The following is a 13,118-nucleotide window of genomic DNA, read 5'->3' on the forward strand; positions in this document are numbered from 1 at the left end:
GAACTGTTATTATCTCCATCTTCATGGATGAAAAAACTGGGGGCAAAGTTAAATAGTTTTGCAAGGTTATTCAGCTGTAGCAGAGCCAGAATTCGAACCCCAGTTTGGCTCCAGAGTGCATACATTTAACTGCTGTGCTATTGTACTTAAACACGTTGCTATGCAGGGAGAATAAATTCAGATCCTGCTCCTGTGTCCTGTGTCTGACATGTGCTGTGTAAACTTGAGATTTTCATTTTCTTTGGAGGATATATATTTTTTACCCCAGAGATTGGGCAAAGGTAGTATATATCCTTACTTTTCTGTGGGGCAGTAGGTGAAGTTTTTCTAGTCTCTAACACTGAACAGTCCAAAGCTTCTGGATTTATGCAGAGATAGGAAGTCCAGCTTTATAACCTGTCAAGCACCAAGTCCAGGTCACAGGCGTATGAAAACACCTTTTGGACTGCTGGATTTCTGACATACGACTCACAGTTCTGGCTTTAATTTTCCTTTTTAATACCTACAGAGGTGCTTTCCTTTATCTTTGTTTCTTCCGGTGATTCTTACTATCTTCATCTTCCTCCTTATTTAAGTTTGGCTACATATCTGAACTTCTATTTTAGATATAGTTTGCCCATCATTTCAATGTGCTTCTGCCTGGAGGTTTGGTACTTTCTCATCAAATTAGGTCATGTTTAAGGGTAACTCTTCAGGTTTAAATAAAGAAGACGGTCCGCCAAAAGAAGTAAATGGGAGTGAAGAAGCCAAGAAAGATGAACATAAAGAATACACAAAAAAGATAAAAAGTGAACCTAGTAAGATATTTAATCTAAATAATTATTGATATCATAGTTGTCAATTTTAATGCAATTGTAAATAAGAAAGGCAGAGTGGGAAAATGATTCCTAAGAGAGAATATGTTGGGTCTAAAACAACAAAACAACAACAAAATTAATAAAAGCCTGAAATAGATTTCAGGTGATATAAAAGAAACTTAGAATTTTTGTTTGGGCCATGATCTATTACTGATACAAAATTTTACCAATGTTTGTGATCTTCTACCCTTCCCCTATCACAAAACTTTTAGAACGTCTTGCTACCTTTGTTTTTGCCATATTTTAAATGTAAAAAACATGTAATATTTCACTGTTGGCTATTTTTAAATATAGAACTACTTACCAATTTGTAATCTATATTACTAATATAGAGAAATGTATATACATAATATCATGGCGTTAAATTACAAAAAAATTACCTCCCCTTCTCCAGAACATCTCTCAGCTTTATGATTATTAACATCTGTGGATCGGGAGCCATGTCAAATATTTGAGATTTCCCAATTCATGGACTTTGGTTTCCTGTTTTGACATTTACTTTGGCAGGTCATGGGAAGTTTGTAACCCTTTACAGAGAGAGATAAACTATGCAATAGCAACTGAATAAATTTCAAGGTTTTTTTTCCTAGTTGTCATGGATAAAAATTGACCTGGATCTTTTTATAAGTTTTATTAGGTCTTAGCAATCCACTTACTTTTATTTTGTTCAGTTGTCTTGTGAACTCCTCTATCCACTCTGAACAGGATGGGAGAAAAGAATTTGTGTATTATCCTTCATTTGTCCAACTTAGGTGTTTCTTCAAGGCAAGACAATGGGTTGCTTAACCTTATTAGGCAAAAAAAGTTCAGCTCCAGCAGATTCTACCCCTTTTGTCTAAATTAGTCAAGCATATCATTGACAGTTGTGTTTAGGCATTAGTAGTGAAAAAAAAAGTAGCTAAAGACTTCATAGAAATAAAACTACTTTGCTTAATTACTGTTTTTACTCATTTATTGTTCTTTCCCCCATGTAGGTCTCATCATGTCTCAAGGGCTAGCTCCATTTTCCTTTTTTACCATTGTCCCCTTTATCCCTGGAGTTGAAAGGCCAAGTGCACAGCCACAGGATTTGTTTTAGTCCCAACCAACCACAGAACAGGCATTTCCCTGCAGAATAATTGGCTTAGGGAGGAAAAGACAGAAAACAAAACAAGTTCATCATGTGCAGCTTGGTCTGACTACACTCTTTTCAGAAACCAGCCTGGATAAGAACTGTTGGAAGTAGATGCCCATTTAAAGAATAAATGAAGAAGTGGCAATAAAGAAATTTTAATCATTGCCCTAGACAAAAAGAGAACCGTGCTTTGAAACCGTTTCCAGAATACTTTTTCTGTTCTTCCTGACAGTAAGTACAGTTCTGTTTTGTTGTGCTATGCCAAATATGTGGGTGGATACTGCTAAAAATCAATCTGTTTTTCAGATGTTTCTAAATATTTATGTATTTTATACTGAAGACCTAATGACAAAAGCTTTTCTATTATTTCCCCAAATATATTATGTAGATACTACAGTAAAATATAGGAAAATGGTAAATTTTACTTCTATACTAGTTGAGGGAAAATTGTCTGAATATTTTGATAAGCAAATCTAAAAGAATTTAATTTTGAGATTTTTAAAACTAAAAAAAATTGTCTCTGTTTATTTGCAAACATTGGGGCAAAATTACTTTTCCATGTGACTAATTTTCTTTCTTTCTTTCTTTCTTTCCTTTCTTTCCTTTCTTTCCTTTCTTTTCTTTCTTTTCTTTCTTTTCTTTCTTCTTACATGCAGAATTGTTTTCTTGGTTATTCAGGGACTTCTGAATTCAGAAAATTGAGATAAATTGTTTTATTCTTCCTGTATATCAAAATCAAATTTCAAAGTTTGAGTCTGGATTCTTATCCCAGGGCCTAACTCTTTTGATAAAAGTTGTTCAAGTCACTTTGGAAGGTAAATACCACAAGAAAATATCTCATTGGGGGTTACATGTAATGGACATAATTATTCAGATGAGGTTAAGTAATAAGGTTAAGTTTTGATATTAATTTAATGTATATTCTGGGACTTCTATTTACAAAAAAAAGAAATTATTAAGCAGATGAGATTCAATTCATTTACTCTACTTATATAGTTTGAATCTGTTGTAAAAGGTTAAAAAATGTGAAGTATCTTATAGGTTCTGAAATCTAATGATACTTTTTCCATTGTCATACTCTATATTGTTATAAAATTGTGATAATAGTCACTTCACCTCCTCACCATTCCCCACAAAATAGCTTACAGTGAGTATATTTGAGGTAAGATTTTATAATCATAAGTTATTGAAATAACACTTTAAATCCATTTTTTTCTGCAGTTCTTAAAGGTAGGAAATATTTTCCCCAAAAATATGATCAAGGTTTTTATTATACCTTTCTTTTTCTAGTTTATGCTCCACCATGTTTACTTTCTTCTTGTTCATTTAATGAACAGGCTAAATGCACAGGAAACAGAAAAATGTGTATCAACAAACTCAAGCACTTCTGTGCAAAAATCTTCTTAAGAAATGGAGGATGAAAAGAGAGAGCTCATTGGTATGTTTGTAAGTTTGCTCTTTCTGCAATTAGCATTATTCTGGTATTTCGTTGCCTAATGATTCTCTTATCTTATATTTTAAGTAACAGATGGGATTTGTTGACTTTGAGGTTGTCTCTAGTTGTACTTGTAGAATTGAGAGACTTACAGCAGTCTTGAAAAATAATGTAGAATTGGAAAGACAAAGTATTTACTCATTTTTTAAAAAATGAGATTAAGCGAAAATTTAATTACATGGTAAATTATAACAACTGTTAAGTTGCTGTAATTTGCATGTAATACACTTAGAGTCAAGAAACAATAAAAGCAGTGCCTAGCAGAAATCAAGGGATTTTAATTTTAAGGACTTATTTTCAAAGCCATAAATCATCTACAAGAGATGATTTCCAAGAATTATGACCAAGTAATACTACTGATTGTCGGTTTGAATTAAGTAGTTGGGCTATCTGCAGGTAACAGCCCCAAATCTCAGTGGCTTAACAAAGCAGAGGTTTATTTTTTAATATTTTCACAGTCTAAATAAGATTGGCAGTGAAAGTGAAGTGAGTTGAGTAGGTGAAGGAATCTTCTCCACACAGTCATTCAGGGATCCAGATTTCTTCACCTAGAGATTCTGCCTTCTTGCTAGTCCTTGGAGACCTTAACTGCCCGCTGTCAGAAAATCAAGAAGTAGAGGGACCTAGACAGAATATAGAAGGTCGTGGAAGGTTCCATGAGCCAGGCCTGGAAGTGGCATATATCTCTTCTGCTCACACTCCATTGACCAGAACTCAATTCCTTGGTCCCACTAAATTTCCAGAGGCTGGAAATATGGTCTAGCATCGTGCCAAGCAGGAAGAGATTACTGATATTGGTGAAACACTAGACAGTCTATACCACTCAGCTCCTTTTCATTTTCTTTCATTTCCAATACGAGGATATGACAACTGATGAGACTATTGCTATTTGCCACCATGAACTCTACCTGGGATAATCTGTGTCTCGTAGACTTTAGTCAGCCAGATGCCATGCATACAGAAGTCGTCATCCTGTTAGTCATCCTGTTAGTTTATATGATGGCTCCTACAGTAGTTCACGATTTAATGAACTAATATTGGAAAATGATATAGGTGGCAACTATCCTGGTATGTGTCTTTCATTGGGTTCCCTTTATACTGAAGAATGGAGAGCAGAAAGAAGCCAACCATATGGCAAAATTTGAATTTGTCTTTAGTTCTTTGCTGTTGACTGAGATCTTTAAAGAAATATAGTCTAAATTTGTTCTTTTTTGTCCCCTCTGTGTTATAGGAGTGGGGGTTTCCAGTACTTTTAGGCCTGTACATGGGCTTTTTTTCACATTTTAGACAAAATAGCCGGTTTCCTGAAATGCCGCCTCAGGATTTGGGAAGAGTAGATAAATTTAATAGCTCTATGGTTGTTGTATATACACCGATCTCTAATATAACCGAGCAGATAATGAATAAAACGGCATTTGCTCCCTTTTTGAACGGTAAGTGTACTAATGACAAAAAAGATATTGATCTTGTTTTATATTTTTGTAAGATATATTTAATTTGAAGTTACAGTGATTCATTATGCTAATTATTTAGGTATCAAAGTAGCATATAAATTTGGCTAGTTTTTCCTTTCTCTAACACCCATTAGCCTTTAAAACTCTTTCAGCTTGAGGGGGTCCAATTTAGGGAGGCCTACATTTCTACTGGAATTTAACTAAAACAATAGATTTTTAATTCCAGATTTGCAGAATAGTGTCTAGGAAAAATATGCCATTGGGGGATGTAGGTGTTTTTAATATGGAAATACAATGATTAAGAGTTATAATTCATGAAAAAATTCTAAAAAGATATTAGGTCATTGTTATTAAACAATATTTTAAAATTATGAAAAGTAAGGATGGACAATCTAAAGATGATCTGTGTTTGATGTCATTTATAAACATCTTTAAAGGCCTTCATTCATTCTAAATGAGGTCACTATGTAACTGAGATAACCAGAATGTGTATTTCACTCATGAGTGAGTTGGGTGCAAGCTGGCTATCAGCTTTTTCATCTTTAATTTCTAACAGGTGAAACTGCTGTCTGTTAGATAGAGTCACTTTGTGCTCTTGGTTCCTGTATAAAGCACAGATTATATGAGGTGCCTTTGCTTCAGTAATTCTGATTTTTTATGCGTACCACTTATCTTATATATCCTTATCCTGGCATAATCTTTTTATGTACAGAAATTGCCCTAAGACTTGTCATTATTAAAATAAAATAAAACAAAACAAATGATCCAATCAAAAAATGGGCAGAGGACCTGAACAGACACTTCTCCCTAGAGAACATACAAATGGCCAACAAATATATGAAAAGATGCTCAACATCACTAGCTATTAGGGAAATTCAAATCAAAACCACAATGAGATACCATCTCACACCTGTTAGAATAACCGTAATCAACAGGACAAGTAATAACAAATGCTGGAGACGATGTGGAGAAAAAGGAACCCTCATACACTGCTGGTAGGACTGCAAATTGGTACAGCCACTATGGAAAACAGGATGGAGGTTCCTCAAAAAACTAAGACTTGATCTATCATATGATCCAGCAATCCTTCTACTGGATATTTAACCCAAAGACTTGAGAACCCATATCCAAAAAGATACTTGTACACCAGTGTTCATAGTAGCATTATTCACAGTGGCCAGGACATGGAAGCCACTGAAGTGTCCTACGATAGATGATTGGCTAAAGAAGCTGTGGTACATATATACAATGGAATATTACTCAGACACAAGAAGAGATGAAATACTGCCATTTGCTACAACATAGGTGGACCTTGAAATAATCATACTAAGTGAAATAAGCCAGACAGAAAAAGTTGAAAATCACATGACATCACTTATATGTGGGTTATAAACCTAAAAGCAACAAATGAGCAGGACAAACAAACAGAGACTCATGGACATGGACGATAGGCTAGTGGTTACCAGAGGACTATAGACTAGTGGTTACTAGTGGGGTGGTGGAGGAAGGGGGAGGTAGATAGGGTAAAGGGGGTCAAATATAGGGTTTAGGGGAAGGGTGAAGTGGATAAAGGGGGTCATATATATGGTAGCTGAAGGAAACTGGACTTTGGTAAACACACAATAGGATATACAGATGTCAAATGAGAGTTTTGAAAATTATATAATTGTATTAACCAATGTTAATACAATTACCCCAATAAACTTAATTAAAAATAAATAAATAAGTAAATAAAAGTGTGAATTGGAAAAAATTTTTAAAAATTAAAAACACTTAATTTTCATCATGTCTCCTGATTCTAGAATCTAAAGCATTAAAATGAAAAATTTCCCCTTGCATTTTGGATTGTTTTGTTTAAGTGGAAAAAGATTTTATTTAATTCTAACAAAAAATATATGATGATACAGTTGGATATCACATTCTGTTGCAGTGAAACTCCTTAACAATCTTCTGTGTCTTTTTTTTTTTGTAATTCACAGGAAAAGAAGTCATTGGGGCACCAAATCAACAATCTATGGATAAAATAATTTTAGACCATTTCCTAACTGCAGTGGGAATCGTCTTTAATGACAATTTTTCTTATAAGTTAAAATTTTTTCAGGGACATATCATTCCATTTTTGAAGGAAGAACATTTCTCAGGTGACTTCCCATATAAAATATCAGTATGGCATTTTTCTATGTTTTTAATATAAGGAACAGGTTGAAATGTTCAACAGAGAGAGATGGTTTCAATGGTACATGAGAAAATTCAAAAGCACATTGATGAATTTTTTCAAAAGTCATGTATTATCTCACTAGAAGACAATACACAAAAGATCATGGGGTCATCCAACATAGATATAGCGTGCTCACAGGTGTATGCTGCGAAAGATGCCGAGGGCGATCAAGACCGATAGGTCTCAGCCCTCAGGTGTGATTCCAGTTTAGCAAGAAAGACATATATTGAGCAGTTAACAATAAGGGCAGGTCCTTGAAGGGACTTAGACATGGGGTCCTAATATGCTTGTGATTAGAGAAGTCCTATCTGGGGAAGCGATGCTTAAACTAACAGAAGAAATAGCACATGTGAGGTGCTAGAGGCATTGTGTTTCCGCTAGAAGAAGGGCAAGCGTGAAGGCACTGAGGTGTAAAAGGGCATCTCTTATTATGCATGGAAGAAGAGTAGGATAACTGCATAGACAATAGGCAAAGGAATACGATGGGATGATGAGGCCGGACTTACTCAAGGGCTGGATCCCGTGGCGTCCTTTAATCCCAGGGCAATGGGGAGCCATCGCATTACCTCAGTCAGGGCAGAGGCCTGACTAGATTTCCAAGCCTGAGATAGCTCTCTGGATATAGCCCTGAGAATGGATTACAGAGGAGCCAGGGAGAATGCAATGAAATGTCCTAGTGAGCTGATGGTGGCTTAGACCAGCGTGGAGGCAGCTGAGGACAGAGGTGAACAGATTTGAGGGCCCCTTAGGGAGCAGGATTGATGCGATTAATAGAATTGGTTCTTTTGCATGCATTCACTGAGGGTCTATTATGTGGGCTGCACTGTTCTTGGCCCCTAAGATTGAAGTGAACAAAATGCAGAGGCTGCTTGCACAAATTATTTACAGCCAGGGACAGAAAACGGGGGAAAACAATGCACCCTGCCAGGTGGTGATAAAGCAACCAAGAAAAATAAAACAGAGATAGATGATAGAGACTGAAAGAGTTATTTTAGACATTTTTATTTATGGTGGCCAGGAAAGACCTCTATACTTTTGAGAAGTTTATACTTTTGAGAAGAGAGCCGGACGAGAGAAAGAGTGAGCCATGAATTCATCCGGAGGGAGAGCATCTGAGCGCCGGAGTGCATTTGGCATTTTGAGGCACAGCGAGGAGTCCAATACAGTTGGAGCTTTCACCTTTTTGTCTTCTAAGCCTCCCCGTACATCCTGTGGTCTCTGTGAATGAAGTTGCCTTATTAAGAAATTCTATTTGCAAGTGGTTCAAGGTTCTGACTATGGGAGCCTCCTCTAGATTGTTTTCTCTTGGATTCTTCTTTCTTATTCTCCAACTGCCTTCATCCCATAACGTTGGTTCCACTTTTCTTTGTGCTTACAGCTCATTGCTGGAATACAGACAGTGACTTTGCATGTTCACTGGCCAAATACTGGAATACAGGATTTGTGACTTTACAAACTGCAATTAATGCTGCTATTATACAAGTAAGAAAAATTCTAATAATGTAAACTAATTCTAGAAGCACCAAGATTTTGATGAAAGGTGACATATACTCAGGTTTTCACATGTTTATATAATGAAGCAGGTATACAGATGCTGAGACTGGATTTAGGCAAAGGAACACATTGCTTTTTTTTTTAAAACTTTAAAATTTCTAGGAGTTACAGAATGACAAGAAGTTGCAGAAACAATGTCCAGGGTGGTCTCTGTTCCCTTCACCCAGGTTCTCCTGATGCTAATAGCTTACATTACCATAGGACAGTTTTTAAAACCAGGAAATTGCCATTGGCACAATCCCCATAGCTTATTGATTTCACCAGTTTCTCAACTTTAAATAATGATTTTGTTTGTTTAAACACTTTTTTAGATCGTGACAAATCACTCTGTGATGGAAAACTTGATGTCAGTCACTGCTACAAATATGAAGACATTACCCTTTATTTCTAAAGACATCCTTCAAAATGAGATGTTTATTTTCTACTGCTTGCTTTACTTCTCTTCATTTATATATTTTGCATCACTCGATGTTACAAAAGAGAGAAAAACGTGTAAGGATTTGATGAAAATGATGGGTCTGCGAGATTCAGCATTCTGGTGAGTGACGGATGCAAGCAGTACCAATGAATAAGAGAGGCGCAGAGGCAGCGGAAAAGTGTTAGTCGCAGAACACCATGATTTAAACTTGATATACTGGCTACTTTTTCTTTGGTTCTTTTTGATTTAGTCTCTGTCAAATTTTGCCACGCGCAGTAGTGATTATAATTTGCTGAGCACTTTTTCTGTGCCATGAGTATGTTCAGCTAACGCTGGGAGGAAACTGCCATTAAGATCAAAGAAAATATAAGAGTAGTTAGTTGATGTCAAATGGATGCTGAGTGCCAGGGCTGGGACTCCACACCAGGCACCGTGACTGCAGCTCTCTGGCTTGGTCTGCACATAGTTATCATCGGATTTCTTCAGAGTTCCTTGTGTTGAAGAAAGTAGAGTCCTATATTGGCTAGCTTGTGTTCAGAGGTTTGGTCACTAGAGATATATTTTTCGGAGCAACTAAATACCATACGGTGGTATTTAAAAGAGTCTGTGTAATGGTTCCAGCACATACAACACATACAACACATATATCTTGGCCCATTCCACAAATAGTTTAAAGTGATTTTGAAATTTTGAAATATATTTGTGTGTGTGTGTGTATATGTATATGTATGTCTATGTGCATGTATTTGTATTATAATAAAAACAAATAATTGAGGAGAAGCAAAAACCTACCAAAATAACAAATAGGTAATATTAGCACATGAAAATGCAAATCATACAAATTCTAAGCTTCAGAGAGGCCAAAGTAGAGACTTCTGCAATATAATTAGGTGCACAATCCATGCTATCTAGAAAAACAAAGGAAAAATAATTTATTTTACCCCAAAAGAAACCTAATCGGAGATATTTCTCTGTATAACCCCCATGTCAAGAAAATACTATTTACAAATGTGGAACTATTTGGAATGGATGAGAAACAAGCCACATGTTCCCAGAAATAAAATTATTATCTAAGAAATTATAAATTTTCTATGAAGTATGTTTTATTAATAGAGTTATAATTTTAATATATGTAAATTATGAAAAAGAAAAAGAAGAAACTGTGTCTTTAAATAAAAAAGAAAGGAGAAGAAGAATGTTTTTGTAGTAGAACTTAGGGAAGTACAAGGGAATAAATGGAGTCTGTTAAGAGGGGAGAGAGGGGGGCTCTGTATAAAAAGAACTTTCAGTCCAGGGCATGTCTTGTGGAACCATCTGCGCAGTCACCTAAAATACTGAAGTCAACTCTAGAGGAAGATCAGAAAGGCACTGGATATTTAGATGTGGATTCATTCTCAGGATAAAACCTTAGTATGCATGTAACTAAAACTTAGCAAAATGAATATAGATGGATAGATAGATAGATAGATAGATAGATAGTTCTTTTTGATTTAGTCTCTGTCAGAATATATATATATTCTGAAACATTTTTATTAAGTACAGGACATCTATTGCAAATAAATTTTATGACTACCTTTTTTTTAATTTACGGTAATAAATGTAATCACTGTTTATTCTTTAAGCGTGATATCTGAATTGCTTTATTTGTATCATGAAAGTTTTCTTGGATTTAGTAACATCTTTCTTATCCCTACCCCAAACTCTCTGCAATGAGTTCCTTTTTTTAGATAATGTTTTAATTTCCTGTATTTGTAATTCCCCCACTCTGTGGTTTTTCAATTCCTACCTTTGTAGTTCCCGTCCATTCTTAGGAAATGGATTCTGCAGAATGTGGTAGGCTTTTTAAAAAATGCTGACGTTTCTAACACAGGCTGAATCATTGTAATGATATGAAATTTAGAAAAAAGTCAAATAAGCAGTAAACATGTTGTACTGGGACATATTGATGCAAGTTCTCAGTTTTACTACTTTTGCTATTTTTTTCAGTGGTTTAATTTTTTTTTTTTTTACATTCAATATTACTTTATATTAGTTCCAGGTATACAGTATAGTGGTTAGACATTTATATAATTTATGAAGTGATCCCCCTGATTAGTCTAGTACCCACCTGGCACTATACATGGTTATTACAATATTAGTGACTATATTCCTTATGCTGTACTTCACACCCCTGTGACTGTTTTGTAACTGCCAATTTGTGCTTCTTAATTCCTTTACCTTTTTCCCCCAGTCCCCCTACTCCTGCCCATCTGGCAGTCACGTTTGTTTTCCGTATCTATGAGTCTCTTTATGTTTTGTTTGTTATTTTATTTTGTTCTTTAGATTCCAGCATATAAGCAAAATCATATGGTATTTGTCTTTCTCTGTCTGAGTTAGTTCAGTTAGAATGATATCCTCTACATCCGTCCATGTCATTACAAATGGTAATATTTCATTTTTTTAATGACCGAGTAATAGAAAGCGAATTCTTAATAAGGCAATTTTATGTAGAGGAAAGAGCGAAGGCTTGCTGCTTCATCTTATCTTTTTAAACTGGTTTACTTTGTCCACCTTGAATAGGCCCATGAACTAATAATAGGGACTGCAGTTCACTCATCTGTAAAATGAGAAGCTTGGACTAAAACCCCCTTTAGACTTGTTAGATCTCAGGGTAAATACTGTTTCTTATTAATAGCTACCTTATAAAAATGTGAACACCAGCACATATAAAGCAAAACAGTGTGAACTCTTAAGGGCATACCATAATTTATATAAGTTCAGGAATCATGAATAGGAATAGCAAAAATGGAGTGAGCTTAGTAGAGTTAAGAAATTTCAATTTTCTGCTGCTAGGGAGAGTGGAGGTGCTGGCTGAGAGCCTCAAGAATGGTCAGATTATCATCTTCCCTGCAATGCTTCTGTGGTTACTTGCTTGATTAGTAGCTGTTAAGTTTCCTTTCCAAGTCTACAATCAGAATACTTTGGTAATATACAATCAAGCTGAGGGTACAAAATGCCTATCCCCTTAAGTTCGGCAGATTTACCTCCAAGACATGTTTGTGCATTTTCCCAAAAATGACAGAAGAATGTTCTTAGAAATGATGCATTAGTAAAAAATAAGAAAAGGAAACAAATATCTATGGGCAGAACACTGGGATGTATTCGTATAATGAAATATATAGCTGTGTATACTATTGTTTATGTTGATTGATAACGACGAGTTGCAGAAGAATACATATAATACTATTTATACAATCTTTATACTACTTATACAATGTGTGAATAGAGAGCTGACACCTAGCAAGTAGGCATCATGCCAATGTCATATTGATAATATTTTAGTAATTAATCGAGGTGGCAGATACAAGGGCAATCATTGCATTATTCTTTAGATATTTTTGTATGTTTGAAATATTCATAATACAGTTAAAATAATTGCAATAACTTTTTGTCTTTATTTAGGCTCTCCTGGGGTTTAATCTATGCTGGCTTCATCTTCATTATTTCCATAATCATTACAATGATCATAATATCTACCCAAATTATAGTCATGACAGGCTTCATGGTTATATTTACACTCTTTTTCTTATATGGCTTGTCCTTGGTAAGTTCACGCATTTATTACCACTTTCTCTGCTTTAGGCCTTAGCTAGAAAAAAGTAATGTCACGGCAGGCTACTTGTCACTCCTTTCATGCCCATTTCGTGTGTGTGTGTGTATGAGTGTGTGTGTGTGTGTGTTCTGTAGAAAAAAGTAATGTCACGGCAGGCTACTCGTTGCTCCTTTCATGCTCATTGTGTGTGTGTGTGTGTGTGTGTGTGTGTGTGTTTTGAGTGTCTCTATGAATGTGATAAAATCATGTAACATAAATAAAAATGGACTTCTCTTCTGCATGAAGAACTGATTTAATGAAATGATGCCTCAAAAATAAAAATATATTTTGGCTCTAAATTTTCTAAGACTTTTGTAGATAATTAATGAGGATGCACTTGAGGGGTGGACCCATCTTTTATCCCCCAGAGGTCCCCA

At 35.3% G+C, this 13,118-nt stretch overlaps 1 protein-coding gene across 1 annotated transcript in view; it reads left to right on the forward strand.

Moving 5' to 3' along the window:
- The first annotated feature begins 4,744 nt into the window (after positions 1-4,744).
- ABCA6 (ATP binding cassette subfamily A member 6) overlaps positions 4,745-13,118 on the forward strand; it is a 48,884-nt gene continuing 40,510 nt past the window's right edge. The window contains exons 1-5 of the mRNA XM_025047187.1: positions 4,745-4,899; positions 6,900-7,061; positions 8,517-8,620; positions 9,004-9,230; positions 12,552-12,693. Of these exons, the coding sequence (XP_024902955.1) occupies positions 4,776-4,899; positions 6,900-7,061; positions 8,517-8,620; positions 9,004-9,230; positions 12,552-12,693 (759 nt within the window). The 5' untranslated portion in view covers positions 4,745-4,775. The remainder of the gene's footprint in view (positions 4,900-6,899; positions 7,062-8,516; positions 8,621-9,003; positions 9,231-12,551; positions 12,694-13,118) is intronic.

This window comes from Pteropus alecto, unplaced genomic scaffold (genome assembly GCF_000325575.1).
Source record: "Pteropus alecto unplaced genomic scaffold, ASM32557v1 scaffold134, whole genome shotgun sequence".
Taxonomy (NCBI): Eukaryota; Metazoa; Chordata; class Mammalia; order Chiroptera; family Pteropodidae; genus Pteropus; species Pteropus alecto.